This window comes from Spea bombifrons, chromosome 3, assembly GCF_027358695.1.
Source record: "Spea bombifrons isolate aSpeBom1 chromosome 3, aSpeBom1.2.pri, whole genome shotgun sequence".
Classification (NCBI taxonomy): Eukaryota; Metazoa; Chordata; class Amphibia; order Anura; family Pelobatidae; genus Spea; species Spea bombifrons.
The window spans coordinates 66,532,161-66,552,822 of record NC_071089.1 but is presented as its reverse complement, the minus strand read 5'-3'; the positions used below and the strand labels follow the sequence as shown (position 1 = coordinate 66,552,822).

Sequence of the window (20,662 nt, the reverse complement as noted above, 5' to 3'; positions counted from 1 at the left end):
AGTCTGGAGACACTAAACCTTTAAAATACTAGCCTGTCACTAAAATTACGTGCGCCTCTTTTTTTTCTTCTCTCTACCACGTCCCACTATCGCCTTTCTTTCTGCTTTTTTTCTCTGTTCATTGCCCACCTTCTTTCCCCTTCCTCTCTTTCTTTTCTCGTTTTCTTCTTCCCTGTTCGTTCTTTTTTTTCCGTTTATTTTTTTTCTCCTTATCTCTTTGCACAACACTGTTCTTTCTATACACAGCATGATGCAGCATGCCCTATCTTTCCTCCACACAACATAATCCCGCAGCCCCTCTTCTCCCTGCACGTTGGCTCTTGCTGACAATTATCTTGAACCCTGATCTCCCTTCTCTCAGGGAAATGTCCCAACAATGCTAAAACCTTAGATCATATAGTTATGTCCTATAGGTCATCCAGCACACTATTCTTACACAAACTAATAGTAGACCTAACATACGGTACATACTGTACAGAAGATAACAGGGTACGATGAAAAACTCAATATTCAAAAGGAACATAATGGAGATTTAAAGGAACTTCTTTGCTATTGTATGCATTAAAGTGTATATGCAGGCTGGGAAGTGCCTTTAAAATAATATTTCAAGTATATGAGTGGTGCCCATTTAACAACATACCTAACTTATGCACAGACAAACCTTTTAACCTATGACAGAAATACTAATCTGCTGCCCCACCAATGAAGAATGTACATTGAAGTAATTAATTATGCATTATTTAACCTCAATATAAAAATGTAAAAAATAAAGTACCTTTTGACAAGAGTGCAAAACAGCAGCACACCACCTCTCAGTTTTTTATGCCCCTCTTGGCTTCATGAATTAGGCAATTGGTAGCAGAAAAGTGCTTCCATTTAAATGAATGGAAGCACTTTGATCATGAGTCTGGGGTCCAATCTGACTTCTTGGAATGGTTGTGCAAGCCAGCGAGCACATTTCCGTATACGTTTGCTTTATCCTATGCGTCTTTTTCTCTTGAGTTAAAGATAAAGCGAGAAACATAACATTAAATACGTCTATTTGAGTTTGTTGGACATCCCATTCCAAAACCGTGGTCATTAATAAGGAGTATGCCTGTGGGGATTAGTGCCCATTCAGCCAAAAGTGCATTTGTGAGGTAAGGCACAGCAGTTGGATGAGAAGGTCTGGCTTGCAATTAACATTACAACACATCCTAAAGGTGTTCAGTGGGGTTAAAATAAAGGCTCTGTGCAGGTCACTGGAGTTCCTTCAGACAAAACCTGTCAAACCATGTATTTTTGGACCTTGTTTTATGCACAGGAACAATGGTTGGAAGCATAGCATTATCCAAAATGTCTTGGTGTGCCCCCTTCACACTGTCATTCCCAGGAAGCTGTTATAGCTGCAAAGGCGAACCAACTACGCATCAATGTCTATGTATTTAGACTGTACAAAGTCCCTGTTTGTGTAATGGTCAGGTGTCCCAACACTTTTGTCCATATAGTGTATATAAAATACACTGACTGACTAACATAACAATACAGTTCACACACACACACACTGCTGGGCATACAATTGTCTAAAATGACTTTGTATGCTACAACCAGATGCCCTGGTTTTAGGCCTAACCCTAAAAAAGAAGCGCCAGACTACCAGCAGCGGCGTGTTTTTCATCCCTCCAGCCAATGCTTGGCATTGCACATAGTGATCTTCAGCTTATGTACCCATTTCATGAAGCTCTTGATGCACAGTGCATCTACTAATGTTGCTTCCAGTGGCACTTTGGATCTCTGTAGTGAGTGATGCTACAGAGAACAGCCGATTTGTACGTGCTTCATCACTCAGCAGCCATGTGAGTGTGTGGTATATTGCTTTGTGGATGAGCAGCTGTTGCTCCTTGATGCTTCTACTACATGATACGAGCACATAAAATAAATAAAACATTTAAAAGTGTCTTCTGGTGTCACCATAATATCATCAGCGTACCCTATAGTAACAGTGAGATCCTTGGGGTCTACATAGCTTCTAAGGGTATTTCTAGCAATGTTGCACTGCCCTCTGACAAGTTCAATTTATAATGAATAAAAATGCAAAAATATTTTGATTTTCATTTTTGACCACTCTGACATTTCTCTCATACGTCTTAAAGAATGGGAATACTTTCCAGAGATTGTACCTATCCTGAAAATAACAGTATATCATTTGGTCGGAAAATTACGGCACGTGATTGTTTATTCTGAACTGTGTGTGTTGTAAGCACTGCACAATCTTTCACAACACATTTAACTTTGAGGTGTATGATTCCAGAGGGAAACATATGTTGGGGAAGTAAACAAGGATCGACTTGCCAAAAACAAAACAGGTGGACATACAAGTGTAATGACATATTGGCTTTAATATTTGTTCATATCATGACGGCAATGGGGCTTTAAATGATTTAATGCTAAACCAGGAGAGCTATGATTTACGTTCAGTGTGTACACAGTAGCAACTATTTTAGTACCAGTATATTTTAATCACTGTATTTTGAGAACTTCAGGTAATAGTTTTCCATCATTCAAGAGGGAATGCTTGAAGGATTTAATCCATGTTATTTTATATTTGGTTCCCTTTCTTTCGAGGGGTATGTTGCCTTTTTTAAAATCATTTAACTTCCAACTTTTTTTATTGCTGGACTGGTAAATATACCATGGAGGGGTCCAGTTCTCTCGTTTGCTCATAAATAGTAATTATGTTTTTTTGCTGCTTCTGATTTATCCTATTTTAAACAGCTTCCTTTTTTTGTTTAGATAATTTTAGATAACTTTGTGTTACACAGTAAACATGTCTATTGACTTTCCAGTTACAGATCAGTAAAATGTTGCATCTTGCAGCCAGATTGCGTAATAGTCTAGAATTTGTGATATACAAAAATAGCATTTCACCTCTACTATTAGCACGTTATGTAAACCTACTGGAGTTTGTCAATGGTGTAAATGACAGTGTCAGATAAACAACTTTGCCTGTTCCAGGATCATGTGTTCAAAATGACAGTGCTGATCCTATAAATCAGAACTCAAATTTTAAATAAACATACGTCTGATCTATTTGTATCAGAGAATTATGTAGTAAATACGGTACCTACATTGTAATTATTTTACCATCTGTGTTGGCTGCACCAAGTTAGTGCTTTTTAAACTAGATGCAGGGCCAGTACAACTAATACAAGTGTAAGGGCCCTAACTGTGAGAGTGGGAGCAGGGAGGTCGAACCCCCTGCTAGGCTGCAGTGTCTCCACTACCGCAGTAGTAGAGAAAGAAGTGTAAATGAGGCACTCAGGGAACTAGCACCCCTAGGACTAGCTCCACCAACCCATCTCCCTGGACGTACTGCTAGGCTGGTGCTGCAGGCCACACTTCCTTAGGCCCAACACACTGAGCCTGAGCACCAGAATATGACATCATTTTCCAGTGCTCAGACATAGCGTATACGGACTTTAAGGGAGCAGGGCACAGGCCTCCTGCCTCCTGAGACAACAAAGCTAGGTTGTGTGTGTGTAAATAAATAAGTTAGTGTGTGTAAGTATATTGCTATTTGTGTGTATGTTAGTATGTGTGAGTGTGAAAGCAAAGCTGTTAGTCTGTTTAAGTATGTTACTGTATGTGTATTTATGCTAGTGTAAGTACTGTGACTGTGTATGTATGATACTGTGTGTGTAGGAATGTTACTGTATATGAGTGCAAGTAAGTTAGTACGTGTATGTTAATATGCGTGTAAGTATGTCAATATGTTGCTCTGTGTACGTATGTTCATGCATGTGTAAGTGTGTTAGTATGTTAGTGTGTGTGAAATGTTATTCTGTGTGTATACGTATATAGGATTGTTTGTGTAAGTATGTTAGTGTGTGTGTGTAGGAAGAGCTTGAGGGTCACAACCTTACGTCTCACAGGGGGCCACTGGCATTATTTGTTATGCCACTGAGTAGAGAGGCAGCACTGTGTGTATATGTGTACTGTATTGTGTTAGTCAATGTGTATGTTTTATATAAACATTTTGAACAAAAGTGTTGGTACACCTGACCATTACACCAACAGGGACTTTTTTGACATTGCATTCTAAAAACATAGACATTGATATGTAGTTGCCCCCCCCTTGCAGCTATAACAGCTTATACTCTTCTGGGAAGGACAGTATAAAGGGGGCATACCAAAACATTTTGGACAATGCTATACATTGGGTACAGTTTGGAGAAGGCCCTTTTCTTTTCCTGCATGACTGGGCTGCAGTGCACAAAGCAAGGTCCATAAAGAATAAAGACATGGTTGTGTGAGTTTGGTGTTGAAAAACGTGAGCACTGACCTCAACCCCATCGAACACCTTTGGGATGAACTGGAAAGGAGATTGCGAGCTGGGCATTCTTGTTCAACATCAATGCCTGACCTCACAAATTTTGTGGAAAGCTTTCCCTGAAGAATATATATATATATATATAGATAGATAGATAGATAGATAGATAGTGTTGGGTGTGTGTTAGTGTATGTTGTTGGATAGTGTGTGCATGTATGTGAGTGTTAGTGTGTGTACATATGGTGTGTGTTACTGTATAGCATTTGTATGACTGTGTATCTTGTTAGCATGTGTGTGTGCAATTGTAAGATTTTATGAGCATATGATGTTAGTGTCTGTTACAGTATGCTGGTATATATTGTGTAAGCATCTGTTTGTAGCATCTGTGTGTGTTATTGTGAGTTTCTGTGTCAGCGTATGGTGTTTGAGTGTTAGGAGTGAGCTTAGGGTTAGTGGTGCCTGGATGGGAGAAGAGGAGTTGCATGAGAAAGAATGTGTGTTTGTGAGTATAAAGTGGTATAGTGAGTGTGTGTTAAACTGAGTGTGCACGTTAGCCGTAGGGGGGCTTTTAATAAATACTGCACCCAGACACCACTAACCACCGTTCTCATAAGGTGTTCTTATGGGAGGAGCATACGGTGGAGTGATGAGTGGGCTGATGGGAGGGGCATGGGGGCCCAGGCATTAAGCATGTGCTGGACTCCAAGATTTCTAATGGCTGCATTGACTGAAGATGGAGTCCCAGAAAGGAATGCCTATTTAAATAAACAGTGAGTTTTGTATTAACTGCATCTTTTTTGTTTCAGCTGGATAAAAATGTAAGCAGTTGATGTATATAATTCCTGATTTACTTGATGTAGGTGTTAGGTGGCAAGCCTCCCGAAGAGCAGTAGAGAGTGCACATGGAATTAGAAGCATAATTTTGATTTTACATAACTTTTCAGCCCATATAGTCTGCCAAATAGTTCTGCTGTAAAGACTCAAACCTCAATTGGTTGTTATGGATACTGAGCCAGGGATGTTAAGGGGGCCTGGTTTTCAGGGTACAGTCATTTTAAAATGACTTCTGTCTTTTCTGGTTATTTGAACCAGGAAGTGTAGCCTAAACCTTAAACATTTGTGAATTATATTTCACGGTCACCTTCTATTTTGCAACCCATGTCAAATATATATGGTATATATTGTAATCAAATAACAAAAAATAAAATATTCAATTAAAGATCACTGTTGAACAGAATTTAAAAAAATCCACACAAAACATCTTGGATTCTTATATTATTGCTTATTTGTCATTAATGATCAAACTACCGGTAGTTTTAATATAAGACAAGGGCAATGTGAGTAAACACAAAATGCTGCTTTTAAACAATCATTTCATTTATTGAAGGTTAAAGAGTTCATCAAAACCTATACCACCCATGTGAAAAAGTAATTGCTCCCTTCAACCTAATAACTGGTTGTGCCACCCTTGGCTGTAACAACTGCAATCAGACGTTTGCGATAACTGGCATTAAGTCTTTTACATTGCTGTGAAGGAATTTTAACACTGTACATGCACAAATTTTACCACCAGCCTTTGTCAAGGTTTGTGGTAGTATTTTTTTGTGTGTTATTCCCACACATATTGTACGTTGAATTTAGGTATGAATTTACAGCTGACTGTTATTTTATTTTTGTAATGTATTTTATTAATCACATTGTGATAAGTAAAATGGGCTCCATTAACTTGCATGGTTGAATACAGAACCTGGAGAGACCCTTTTAATAACTTTTATGTTTTGGGTTTTTTTTAATGAGGCGTGCCATCTTGCAAGAGGCAAAATCTCTTGTGGTCACAGTGCGCCCAGGGTGCCTTTTCAGTATTGCTGAATGCCTCATTATTTAGGAATGGGAGGGGCCCCTGCAATAAATTTCGATTAGTCTGCGCCCATCTTTGTACCCGGCCAATTCAATTTACCCCATAAAACCATACATTTTTTTACTTATCTTATTCCATGCAAGGATTACAGCGCTAATAATATATATATTTTGTACTTTTTTTTACATTTTGTTGGAACTGGAGGTGATGCTGCATAATTATTTTTAAATGGCTGCAGGGGACTTGGATCCTCCTCTCTGGCGCAATGCGCGCAGACAACCTCTACTGCTGCCTAACACTTCCACTGGAGCTTCTATGACAGAGTGCCAACGTGACATGACCTTCCAGTGCTCAGTCATAGAAGCCCTGGCGGAAGTGTCAGGTAGCAGCAGAGGTTGTCTACGTGCATCGCACAGACGTCCACCGGCTGCCTCAACTAGACACCAGGGAGTCTGAAGCACGGAGGACAAATCTGGGGATGCATTGGTAAGTCTGGGGGGGGGGGAGTGGCATACAGGGGGGTATAAGGCATATTTGGGGGCAGAGTGGCATATAGGTGGGTATAAGGCATATCCGGGAGCAGAGTGGCATATAGGGGGCAGATGTGCATAACTGGGGGGCAAATAAAAGGAAATAAAAACAAGAAATTAATTTTTCTCAATCATAGTTTTTATAAAATATGAAATAATCATTTACATGTGAATTAATATTTACTAGTAAAACTTTTTTTCCTATAGGGTAGTCTTATATTCAGAGTTTTTCTTTTTTTCATAAATTACCGTATATTCCGGCGTATAAGACGACTGGGCGTATAAGACGACCCCCAACTTTTACAGTCCAAATATAGAGTTTGGACTATACTCGCCGTATAAGACTACCCCTCTACCCAGCGTACAACAACCAGCCAATCACGGCAAGCGATGTACCTTACCGGTGATTTGCTGGTTGATTTGCTGACATATACATACATGCACTGTCCTTACACACACACACACACATATATAATATATATATATCTATATATATATCTACACATATGCCTGTCCATACATACACATTTATACACTGCCCTCACCACACACCCCTGCCTTTACACACACATGTATATGTATATGGAAATGTATATATATATATGTATATATATATGTATATATATATACACACACACCAGTATATATATATATATATATATATATATATACACACCAGTGTGTGTGTATGTGTGTGTGTATATATATATATATATATATATTTATATATAGTATATATATATATTTCTCCCCCCTTTGTCCCTTTCTCCCCATCTCTTACCTTATCTTCTGTCTTCTTTCTTCCATCCAGTTGTGGGAGCCCGATGTCTGGCACTTCAGACCTCGGCTTCCCTGCTCTCTAATCACTACGCGCCGGCTATTGATGCCGGGCGCCGGGACATGACGTCATCCCTGCGCTCGGCATCAATAGCCGGCGCCTAGTGATTAGAGAGCAGGGAAGCCGAGGTCTCAAGTGCCAGACCTCGGGCTTCCCTGCTCCCTCATCACTACGCGCCGGCAATTGATGCCGGGCGCCGGGACATGACGGCATCCCTGCGCTCGGCCTCAATAGCCGGCGCGTAGTGATTAGAGAGATTGGTGGCTTCGTGGGAACCTCCGTCTTGGTAAGTACCCGGCGTATAAGACGACCCCCCACTTTTAAGAAGATTTTTTGGGGTTAAAAAGTCGTCTTATACGCCGGAATATACGGTAATATTCACATTTAGTGGGGTCGCTTACAATGAAGCAAATACGGTAATTAGCAAATGTCACACTGTAGAAAAAAAGAACTTTTGTGTTCAGGTAAGATGTTTTTTTCTTTTCATTTTGGAAGAATGCACATTAAAGTACTCAGAGCTCTCACATTCTTCTTTAGAGCAGGTATCAGGGACATTAGACTTCCCTTAAAGCAATAAAACAATGGTATGGAAACACGACCACAAAGTGTGGAGCTGCAGATACAATGAAAGTAAGTGGTTTTTTTTACCTTGCAAGTTAAAGAATCTGTATTTTTTGGAGGCATAATGCTTGCACATTAATATTAACATTGTACAGAGCTACAGAATATGATGGCGCTCTATAAAACAATAAATAATAATGTTATGTCTAATTATTTTGAATACTTTCAATTTTCTTACAAAAATTACACCAATTATACAGCTTAAAACAGCATTGTATTTTGTGCTAAATAGGTCTCTGAAACAGATGCCAGATATACCTTAATTGTGCTCTCAACCAAGTGATGTCAAAAAGGCTGAGCAGGTGACACTGCAGAGTATTAGCCCAGAACAGAACTAGGCTTGGATTCATTACTGAAGAAGCTTCATCAGACTATTCACCTGGTGCTTTGTTACTTCACAGAATTGTATACCCTTTTAAGGATATCTAAAGAAAATATTGACTATAGCCATAGCATTACATGTATATCACAAGACCATGCTTTACTAATGCTTATGTATTTATTGTTTTGATAGAATTAACTAGTCACATTTTTGTAGAGATGCTTTTGTTCACAGTATTTTTTCCTTCGTTTTGGATTTAGCTTTCTTTTCCTTGGAGACATGTTCAAAGATACACTTAATGTAATACTGAGTAGAGCAGTAAATTCCAGAGCTTTGCTTCTTTTGACATCAAAGGTCATCCACTGTCACCTTGTGGGAATAAAAGAAAAGCAATCATCTCTTAAGAACGAATTTCAATATTTATCATGCATGCATTGTGCAACAATCAGAGAGAATATTTGCTGCTTTTCGTGATATTTCAAATATTAACAAAGTATCATGAGTAAAAGGGCATGCTGACAAAAATACATGGCAGCTATCAATACCACCATTGTCATAAACTGCACACAGGTTGAAAGTCATCCAAAACAAGATTGTAGTCGTTTTGGGGGTTCAACATATGGAATCAAATCTCTATAGTCAGTATCCTTGTGGAGGACAAACAAAGGAATGCACCACCAACTCCAGCTGGCTTCCCGTCATTGTTTTTTTATTGACCTTGTTTTCTACTCTACCACAAGAAGTTGGAAAAGACTGCATTAGAAAGAAATCTGGATTTTTTGGGAGAACATGCAAACAAGTTTTATTTGGACTGAAAATGTTCTGATCTAAATCTTATTATCCAAATCTGGTATTTATTGTATGACATGTAGTCAGGTGTCTAAATTTCACTCCCAAATTGTTGTGTACAATTCAAACATTTAGGAAATATACATACGTTTTACTAAAGGATAGAGGATTCTTGTTCTGATTATGGGAATTATGTGAAATGTTTGTATTAAAAGATTTAAATTAGTTGTAATACAAAATGCATAGGTCTGCTATCTTCTAAGTTGTTTCTTCCATAAAACAATTAAGTCACGTACTTGCTGCCACTCTCCAAACAATGGGCAGCTGTCAGAAACCAGAAATGATACAGGACTACAGCTCACTGTATTCCTGGAAATTATCTTCCCATGGACATTTACCAGGCCCTGCATCCTTTCTTCCTACCATAGGGGAGCCATGCATATCCTCCACTAGAGATCTGTTTCCACAGACTGAAATAAAAATAAAAGGGCATTTGAGAAACAGGAGGATATGCTTTAAATTAAAATGACACATTCTAAAAAAATAAAATAAAAGGGAGGCAGAGATAATTTTATGAAATATTAGGCAGCAAAATAATGTATGTGGAGGGGGTAGTTATAATAAATGTTTTCATATTGCATGTTTACAAATTACAAATACTATGTTCTTTTTTCATTGCAGATTTTTTCAACATTTAATTGTAATAAAATAAATTAGAAATATGTTATCACTAAGATGTGTGCGATTATGTATGTTTTATTATTATTATTACCAATATAAATTACTCATAAGGACAAACTAACGTTTTTTCCCCCACAGATTAAGGTAAGATTTCATATAATCGACATTAACGGATATGCCATCTACTTATGTTATAACAGCCTATATTTATCTATTCTATGTATCCCTAATGACAAATGTGAATTAAGTACATGGAATATGCAGTTGAATATAGATCTGGTGTACTGATAGAAGCATGATCTGCACTTTGAATAGTATATTTGCTCCGCTCCTCCTTTGCCCGACTTGTTCTGACATTATTTAATATTAAACTTTTATTTAGGGTATAACCACCCCAGAGGTTGTTTATTAGTAAATCAATTAGATATCAGTAGAAGCAATGTCCTGAAAGTACATGGCTTCTATACATGTGGGTATTTTATTATGTAAAAAATTATTTGAATAATGCAACAAGTCTGAATAATTACTTCACGTTATGATGTGTATATGAGATCTTTGTGGTCCTGTATACACTTACAGCCGTAGATATTTCTCAAGACACCCTGACAAGGATGAGGACAATTGAGAGAGGAAAAAAAACAGATGTAGTTTCTAGCCATACAAATATCAATATGCAGTAACTTGCATGGGAGATACAGTCAAAAGCCTTGTGATATTAACCACAGAGAATCTTTCGTGGAGTCACAGAATTAAGAATGAAAGTTCATAAGGTGCAATTAACTATTACATAAGGTAGGAAAAATAATGTACTCAACAATTCAGGTGTATATGTTTAGAGCAGGTCAAAAGAAAAATTTACTAAATGTGTTTATACATGCAAACAGGGGTAAGCCTAGAATTATTTGCACCTGAATGTGTTTTTTCTAATAAAAAAGTGTGTTATGCGCCCCCCCACACCCAACTAAAACACACATACAAACCAACATACAAGCTTGCTCTAACTTCATGACATTCTAGCACCATACTGTGACACACTCAGGCTAACACCATGTGCTGATACATGCACACATGCTAATACCACACACACACAGTAACAGCATCCTTTCTCACATGCTACCACATGTATACTCTACTGCCATACACTAACACAGTGATCGTGCATACATACACATATCATAACAACACACACTCTCTCTCTCCCCTCATCCAAACAGCCTTCACGCTAGTAAGTATTATGTAAATAAACAAGAAGGAGAAGATACCATTAACCCCTTCAATCCCAGGGGTTTTTGGTACCTCAAGTCCCGGAGCAATTTTGCCATTTTTGCGCTATGTCGGTTCATCGATTATTATCTTTTCCTGTGAATAGTGTACCCATGTAAACTATGTATTGTTTTTTTCAAGGAGAGATACAGCTTTCTTTTGATACCATAGTTGGATGGTGAACTGAAACTGTAGAATGAGACATTTTGTAAAAACTAGCAAAAATTAGAAAAAAACACCTAATTTTTTAAAAATGTTCCCTCTGAATCCTCACAAAATTAGGTAAAGATGGAAAATGCCCTCCAATTCATCAATTCAGGTGTCCTGATTTCGGAAATACCTAATTTATATAGATTTTCCATACTTTCCCAGCACTTATAGGGAACATACTATAACGTGTACATTTTTAGTAGAATTTTTATGCTTATGGCTTAACGGGTTTGGCGGTTGTGAACGGGGGCAGGAGGGGCAGTCTGTCTTGAAATTTTTGCCAGGGAGAATATGCAGTATAACTACCTTGTACTGTTGGGGGTAGTGAAGTTTTTTTTAAAATAACTTTTTACTTGTATTGATAAGGCTAAATTACATTGGGACACTTGTTTTAAAAAATAACAATTTTTTGTATTTTTTTTTTGAACTGTTCTCTATGCAGTATGGCTAGAAATCCCTTTGGTGACATCACTGGGCTCCCTATATCCTCTATCTGATCTTTTATTTGATGATCACACTTCAATCCACAAGCTGGGATCAATAGCACTGCATTGATGATTGCAATGTGTGTGATCAGCCAGCAGGAGGAGTCTCTCCCAGAGAGTTTACTGCAGATGTCAGCATTTACACCTGACATCTGGGGATATCTATTTTTGTAGACTTATCTGCACATTTATGAATAGTCATGAGATTCGTGAGTCATTGCACGTGCGAGTCCATACTGGAAAAGTGATTTTAAGAATCTAGATCAGAAAGTGGCATGCCTTTTTGTCATTTTGTCACACCTGAAGTGGACCCTGTCGCCCACACATTTTTTGATGGCAGGTGTACTTTAACAATGAACATAGCCATTTTAAATACTTAAATGAACCAATTCTTATTTTATTAACTGTATTTACGTAATCGGACTTAAGGTTAAATAAAGTTATTTAATAAAAAAAAAGTGCGCTTATATAGAAATATCCGAATCTGTTCCAATTAGGCTTTGGGAACGCTGCCAGAAACAAAAATGGCCACCCAAGAATAGCAAAGCCTCCATAGGCATCGATAGCAAGTCAACGCCCCCCTACATGGAATACCTCCGAGGCGGACGCCCTGAACGACGGCATTACGCCTGTCAAGAGCCGCCTACGTGGTATTGCTATATCGAGACTATTTTTTTGGTCTGTGTTTTACTCCGCTAAAGTGTGGGTCCGGAGCGAGTGTGACGTCTCTGAGTTTCCCGGTTTCCAGCCCAGGTCTCCGTTTCGCCATGTCCCGATATTCGCGACCGCCCAACACTTCGCTTTTTGTCAGAAACGTGGCCGATGCCACCAGGTAAGCGTACGGCCTGTCAGCTCCGGTATTAAATGCATAGAGGGCGGGGTGCGTCGCGCGGCGGCTTTTGTTCTGTAAAGGCGGTACACTAAGCTTTGTGTGGAGCCGCTCTCCTTTAAAATGGCCGAGGCCACTGGATACGTTACACTGCACGCTAATGGAGAGAGATTATGGTGTAGGTGACCTAGGCCTGAATCGCGCGGGGTACGCGGATTTAGTCAGGATTACGTGTAACGGTGTGAGTTACACGGCTCGGCGGGTCTTTCTACCGCCATAAAAGTAGAACAGTAGAGGCAGCAGGCAGGCTGTGGCATAAACGGTATTCTTTAAACGTAGGAATGTGTTTACCGAATAGTGAGATGTTGAGAAGTCTCCCGCCTCCACATTATGCAGGTCTTGGTTGGTTACTTTCTCAGTTTAATCTAAGCCTTTTTCTTAAAGCAGCGTCCATTACTGCCCCCCCCCCAGAAAACACTTAAGCAAATCTGTTAACTGTATTAATCCCGAGGACCTCTCTGTGGCAAACTGTGTCTCCCGGCCAGCCCAGGGTCTTAATGTTTCGGTATTGTTGGGTTTAGATGACAGCCCTATAAGCAGCTTTATTTTTCTCCTGACGAGTGGTCAACGGAAATCTTTGTGCTTTTTTATATATTGTAATCTCGGCACGCATAAGAAGAGCTTAATTCGGTAACTATGCAAAAAAAAAAAAAAAAAAAAAAAAGGTAGACAATACATATTTCCACAAGCATGCCAACGTTGTAGTCCTGCTTTTGAGGACTCATTGTGCTTCCCAGGTGTACTGTGGTTTGCAAAAGTTCATCGGTAAATTTTTTTCTTTCAATATATATATTATTTGGGGAAGGGGAATCAGGGTGGTTGGGCAGCGGAACCATAACACCTGCATGTTGGCACAAATGCATTAACACGGCTGTGTGCTTCATGGGCTGGTGGCTGATTTCAGATTGGATTTTCCTCCTAACTTTTTTCTTAACGTGTGGATGAAGCTGCTGATGGGTAGATGACCTCTACATTTAACTGTGAACACAAGTTTGATGGAGGTCTCGTGCGTACAGTTAAACAGCCAAAACCTCCTCTCCGGGTCTGGGACATGACTCCGGAGCCTACTGGCAGGAGATTGTTTCTTCTTCTCGCAATCACTTGAGATGTGGGTCTACGCTGCTTCAGGGAAAGCCAAGCAAGCCTGCATGTTCCTCTAATCTAATGCACGGTTTATATATATATATATATCTATATCTATATCTATCCCGATTAGACTGGTCTCCAGCTTTGAGCTAACCATGTTTCATTGACTGACTTGGTATGCAGTAACTGTATTAACGAGTAGGTTGGTTGCCACAACTACTTTGTGTTGTGTTGTTGACACAACTACTTTGTGTTGTTGACACAACTATGTGTTGTTGACAACGTTCTACTGTAAAGTAATATATATGTTTCAGTGACTGGAGAAAACGTTTCTTGCACCTCTCACTACTTTTCATTATAACTGCTTGTTCTGCATAACCTCTGTGTATCTACAGAGGCACAGATCATTCCTCTTAGTTGAGTGATTTTGTTTGCAATAATTTGAGAACGTTTAGTAAATCAAGGTTTCCCTGAATATGATATTGTGGGCATCACTGTGGCTTAAACACTAACTTTCTAAACTTTACAGGCAGCAGGGATTCCAGGTAATACACAAAATATATCTGCCCAGTTTGTATATTTGGGGCTTTTCATTCGTGTTTCAGGATTCCAGTGGACCTCGACTGTGTTGACTTCCTAATCCCTCCCGTTATGTTTCTAGTGGTTCTTTTCTGCAGTAGACAGTTGTGACGAGAATTAATACTGAATATATATTGATTGTAACTTGCTCTCCTAATTGGGCTGTTCGAAGGCCCTTGTATTGGTTTGCCGCATGAAACAAATCTAGTCTGCTTTGTTTCCTCTTATTAGTCTTGGGTAAGTATAGGAAAGCGGGGGAGGGACGCAAAGAGCACAATTTCACTTGTTTATATACTTTCTGTAAGAAAAAAAAAAAAACATTCTGGAGTTCCATTCTAGGAGATTTATTTGTAGCAAAATAGTCCTGTTGTTGTCGTGCCGCAAATGAAGACATCCTGCCAACCATTTTTCTCTACCTTACACACTCCAGGCCGGAGGATTTGCGCCGTGAGTTTGGTCGCTACGGCCCAATAGTAGACGTTTACATTCCACTTGACTTCTACAATCGTCGTCCCAGAGGATTTGCTTATATACAATATCCTTTATGTGCTTGTGTTGATGTTCAGGAGTGTGAACGTGCTTGCATCCTAACTGAATGTGTGTTTATTTCTCTGTCTCAGAAAATGTAAAGCAGTCCACAGTAGCTGGCAAGCACCCCAAGGTTTGAATGAGCCTGGTTAGATAGGATCAAGCGTAAAGCCCACAGACACCTTTGAAGTTGCAGCTTCAAGGAATAAAGAGGGAGGGTGGAAACAGATAATAAAGCTGGAAGAGGGAAAGTACTTGCCAAGCACTAAAGACAAAGCCTGCACCAAGCTGAGGGGTTCACATTTCCTACCTTTAAGTCCAAAGCCAAGTTCGATTTGGTTGATCACTTTCCAAGTTCACCTTTCAAGCCCTAAAGAGTAAAGGTCAAGGTTCAAGATCAAGTCAAATGAGGTAACTGCAAAAGTTTCCTTTCGTATCCTACAAGTATGTTTACTGTTCAAAACGGAGATATGAACAGATATGCTCACTATCTACTGTTTAAAATGTAACTGCTTTAACTGGTGGGGTGCTTTTCAGAGGGCTTGTTTAAAGCAGTAACTATGATCGTCTTTGCATATTGTATCGGAACCCACTTTAGTTTGCGATCTGGAAGTTTTTTGGACGAGAGCTTCCATAACAGCACCTTGGGCATGCCAATAAACACAGATAGGCTGGAGATAGCACACTTATGCCAGTCATTTTGGACAGGCTGTACTTGCTTTAGAGAAGTGCGTCAGGTGCTAGATATTACCTTAAAGATATTTAATTAGGAACATTTTTACATGCCTGCATTTTTATGATAAACGGTTTAGAAAGCTTTTAAAAAGGTGCAAAAGTTCCAAATATAGTTCTCCAGCGTCTTTATTTGGTATTCTTTGAAGCCCAATGACTCGTTTTTTCTGAAGCAATCAATTGTGACTTGTTTTCTGACCGAGCAAAGTAGGCCATGTAAGCATTTTGCATTTGCATCGGTTTCTTACAAGTGGCGCTCACTCTTTGAGCATAATAAAGCTTTCACCCTTGCCGCTTAAAAAATAAAATCTCTTTTAAAAGCAACCGCAGCTCAGAGCTGCAATGTTCTCTCTGTGTTCCCGTCTTCACTCCAGTGAATGTGTTTGGCTGCCAGTGGTGTGCTGGAGCCCTTTTAACGGTAAGTGTATTTTTTTTATTTTCATTTTTACTTTTTTCCCCATGGTTAAATTGTGTATGTTTAGGTACTTGATGCTGCAAACTGTCTCTTAAAAAAAACATTTGATATGAAAGCACTTTGTAAGTACTTCCATGGTGTGGGAATTGTTGCCACCGATTGGGGGTACCATCGCCAAAGTCTTTTGGGGTGCTTTCCGTGCATGTGCACTAATCGAGATCCAATGCCAGGTGATTCACCAAGCCAGGGCTGAGACTTACTGGTCGTAAGTATGACATATCAGGAGATCTCATCTCCAATCTCATCTTCTGCTGGGCAAATGCATATCGGGGTATTCTGTGGAATATCCCATGTATTTGCAAGGGGGGTTACAGCATAAACTTAAAGGGACATCTTGGTTATCATGTGTGCGTTAAAGCACATTTAATTAAGATGCACATATGGACGGTGCCAGTTTTTGTGTGTATGTGTGAGTTAAAATGCTTCATACAGTGCAAAACCCAGTTTCCTGGCGCTTTAGGTGCCCTCGTGCTTTCTTGGATATTTTTGTTTTCAACACAAATAGAGGGCAATTTGGCATCTATGCCACTAACTACTGCTTCTTATGTTACTCTGAAAGATGTATGCTGGAAAAAATCTCTAACCCTGCACCCCTGTATTTTCCTTTTCTTCATATTTCTAACAAATCTTTTTCTGGGACTTCTACCCCTTGGCTTGTATTTCCTTTGTGTTTCTCATCTGTGTTCTGCAGTTTGTGAGTGAGTAGAATCTAACATCCTGTTCAGCTAAAATGCTAGATGGAATTTTGTTTGGCAAAAGTACCATATAATGGCAGTTAGCAGAAGGCATGAGGATGCACACAAACAGAAATACCTATTGCTTATCTGTTGAAAGCAGTCTATGCTTGTGCATAAAGAAGGTAACGGCAAAACATAAACTGATGTTGGCTGCTTACACTGCTGCTTTAAACAGGTTCCTCTAACTATGTAGAAAATACATGAAGTGCTTAAATAAAACACCTTGTACATTTTATATATATTAAAAAAAAAACACTCCTTAACGGACAGTCAGGTTTGAAGATGTTCGTGATGCAGAAGATGCCCTTTATAATCTCAACAGAAAATGGGTTTGTGGCCGCCAAATTGAGATACAGTTTGCTCAAGGTGACCGAAAAAGTAAGTACTTAAGAACTACAAATATAGTATAGAGGGCACTAGGCCACTTTTCTCGCAGGAGCTATAAAAATGACACCTTGCTGTGCCTCAGTTTTTCCTAATGCATTAAATTTCAACAAATTATGCACCTTATCGTTGCTTATGAAAACTGAAAAGGATTTGTTATAAAATAATTTTTTTTTCTTTAAACTCTGTCTTGTCCTCTAGCACCCGGACAAATGAAGTCCAAGGAGAGACATGCTTGTTCCCCTGTTGATCGCAGAAGATCCAGGAGCCGCAGCAGAAGGCGAACACGTAGCCGAAGTTCCTCTTGGGATCGCAGCAGAAGAAGGTTAGGCCGTTTTAGAACATAGGCTGTTGATTAGCGTAATATGCATTATGATTGGTGGTTGGAATAATTTTCCAAAGTTACTATTTCCTTTTAAGCAATAAAAACCTGCTCAATTCAAAACAGTCAGCTGAGTTAATATGGTAGTGCTAGGTACCATACTTGAAGCTTAATTATTTAACTTCAAAAATGTAAGATGATATCAGAATTTAATAGAACATCCATGCTCTGAAATAGTAACGCAGTTAGCTCTATATAGAGTCAGTAGCAGAAATTGAGTAATTAAAACGGTTCATGATACATTTTGGGTTCTGTTTATGTACTTCATTTCTCCTTAATTTTTTTTTTATTTTTTTTTAGGTCAAAGCACAGAAGGCATTCCTACAGCCATTCAAAGTCCCGATCTAAATCTCCTCAAAGACGTTCAAGGACCCCACAGAGACACTCTTTCTCCAGGGGCCGCTCAAGGTCACTTGAGAAGTCACCATCTGGTTCTCCACCAAAGCAGTCTGGATCAAAGACTCGATCTGGCCAGAGGCGTTCTGGTTCGCCAAGATCCAACTCAAAATCACCCCATCATAGATCGTCCAATTCACTTTCTCAGAAGGAGGTTGTACGACACTCTCGCTCACGTTCCCGGTCTAGGTCACGGTGTTACAGGGGCAAAAACAGTCGACAGTCTGGTTCTGAGGAAGATTAGGGCCCTTAATCTCAAAATTTTAGAAAATGTAGGGCCCTGCACGTTATCTTCAGTGCACTGCAGTTCGATAATATGTCATGTTAGTCTTATCCATTAGGCTTCCTGAAAGAACCCAATATTTTGGTTAGAACATAAGATTCAGTAACAAATTTATAAATGGGGCTATACTATATCGATGTTCTAAGTGGTAAAGTTTCATGTCAGTATTACTTTTTCATCCGTAGCCCCCCCTCTTTATTTTTTTTTTTTTTTCTTTTTGGTCCCTCAAAACTTTCAAAGCCTGCTTCCCAGTTTAAAAATATAACAGAACATTTGATACATGCCCCAAAGCTGCTGGACTTGGGAATACAGTTACACGATTCCCTTTCTAGCAATTTCTGTTTGTTTCATTTCTCATATTATGTACTTTAACATCTTTTGATACATTGGCAAAAGCATTTTTATGTAAATAAAAATCTGTCTACTCGTTTGTCTTTAAATATTCACCTATGCGAACGCAAGGTTTTGGAAAATGATTTGCTGAAAGCGTCTTTGAGCGCTTAGATCCTGATTAAGGAATATTTTCGTTTCTTTAACAGAAAACTGGTTGTGTGCATGAAGTATCTTGACTTTGTTACTTTGTTCTTAGGTTTGCAGTGTTGAAGATAAACCTGTATTGCATTTCTTTTGTTCTGTATATTTTAAACACAATAGTCTGACTTCATAGTATGCTTTAGAAGTTGTCCCCAAGTGCTGTTTAAATAGTGTTGGACATAGTTATGTATTTTGTTTAAAAGTTTTAATAAATTTCAAACAAACCAAAACTGGTTGTTTTGCAGAAAGAAATTGTTTTTTTTTTCTCAGCAATTATCTACAAAGTAAGCAAATGAAGGACAATATGTATAATAGATGTGGAAGCCTACGTGCATATCGGTTGGACAGGTTGGTTTGTTACTCCGTAGCACAATTTTGTGAGCGGTTATTGGTAAATTGCAGGAATATGTGAGATAATAGTTGACTCCCTAAAGGGAGAGTGTGATGGAGGGTTATGCTTTTTAACTCTCACTTCACTATTCATTATAAAAGGCCAACAGGTTTCTCCAGCAAGGAGGACAGAGCTGGCTATACTGTCATGGACATTGTGCATGGACACTTTGAAGACATTTTACTGGTTTCAAGGGGAATGTCAACCAATAGTTTTTAAAAAAAAAAAATATTACTAGTTTCATATCAGCCATTTGTGTATATTCTAGTACTGTTACAGCCTGATTTACTGGACCAACACTCCTCATACTGTCTGGTGAACAGTATGATGACTCCGTAGCCAGATACATTGCCCAATGACAGTATGGAGCAGAACAGGCTTTCTTTGCACTACCATAAACAATCAGCTCAGTGTTTGAGCTGGTAAGTCTCCCAAAATAGCATATGACAAGGGCAGCCTCCAGGTCTGCAGATAACCTCTTTAACTATGCTCTCTCTCTATATATATAATATATAATATATATATATATAAATAAATAAAATACGGTACTACACAGAATCTTCTGATAAAACACTTCGCTCTCAGAGATTACCGTTTTCGTTCTCTTCCACTAAAGTAGAACTTTGTGGGAGAGTTGTCGATTCATTTATTTCACCCAGGCAAGTTTTGTCAATTGTGGAGGGCTGAGCTATCATTGAATAAAGCATAGTTCATCAATGCAGATGATCCTTTATAATGCATAGGAATATCATAGAAATTTCAGTGACCTGAAATGACAGCATCCTGGCGGCTGAATTGCGCAAACCCTAATGACTGCACCAGTGGCATATATACTTTGCCTTTTCTTGATAGGGTAGTCTGGTGTTAAAGAAATTAAGGTCGATAAACGAGGGGGCACACACTATGCGTATGCTAAGCAATTTGTATGCAGAGAGGACCTCTGGACAGCCCAGCCAACAGCATTGCTATGTCATTGCTATTATTACTATTTGTTTCCAACATGTGTATTGAAATACGCTTTGTACACCTTTGCATGTTTATGGGAGAGATTGGGTTTATACATTTGCAGGAAATAATGTAAGCAAATTCAAAAGAAAGTGGCCAGGAGGAGGTCCAGTGTGCCCCTGCCCTGTGATTGCTACCAGCTCTCCCCTTACCATTATGGAAGCAAATATGCAAAAGGTGTGTAAAAACTGCAGTTTTATTTGCCACCTTATGAGGGGTTGGTGTGTGTATATAAAAAAAAAAAAAAAAGCCAATGTTGCTTTAGAAAGGTATATACTTTTGCGGGGCAGTTTTGGAATCTACATGTCATTTAGGCAACAGTCCCAGACGTCCTGCAAAACTTGAATCTATATAT

At 39.0% G+C, this 20,662-nt stretch overlaps 1 protein-coding gene across 1 annotated transcript; it reads left to right on the top strand.

The window, feature by feature from the left end:
• Positions 1-12,558: 12,558 nt before the first annotated feature.
• SRSF12 (serine and arginine rich splicing factor 12) lies at positions 12,559-19,163 on the top strand. The gene is made up of 5 exons (XM_053460654.1): positions 12,559-12,738; positions 14,891-14,995; positions 17,207-17,310; positions 17,518-17,641; positions 17,999-19,163. Exons 1-5 carry the CDS (start codon positions 12,674-12,676, stop codon positions 18,336-18,338), a joined length of 738 nt encoding a protein of 245 aa, XP_053316629.1. The 5' UTR covers positions 12,559-12,673; the 3' UTR covers positions 18,339-19,163.
• Positions 19,164-20,662: the final 1,499 nt, after the last annotated feature.

Excerpts from the sequence above, each read along its gene's own strand:
- SRSF12 (XM_053460654.1), top strand. The coding sequence starts at position 12,674 with ATGTCCCGATATTCGCGACCGCCCAACACTTCGCTTTTTGTCAGAAAC. Across the intron at positions 14,996-17,206 it reads AGAGGATTTGCTTATATACA|GTTTGAAGATGTTCGTGATG; the intron begins ATATCCTTTATG and ends ACGGACAGTCAG. Across the intron at positions 17,311-17,517 it reads TGCTCAAGGTGACCGAAAAA|CACCCGGACAAATGAAGTCC; the intron begins GTAAGTACTTAA and ends CTTGTCCTCTAG.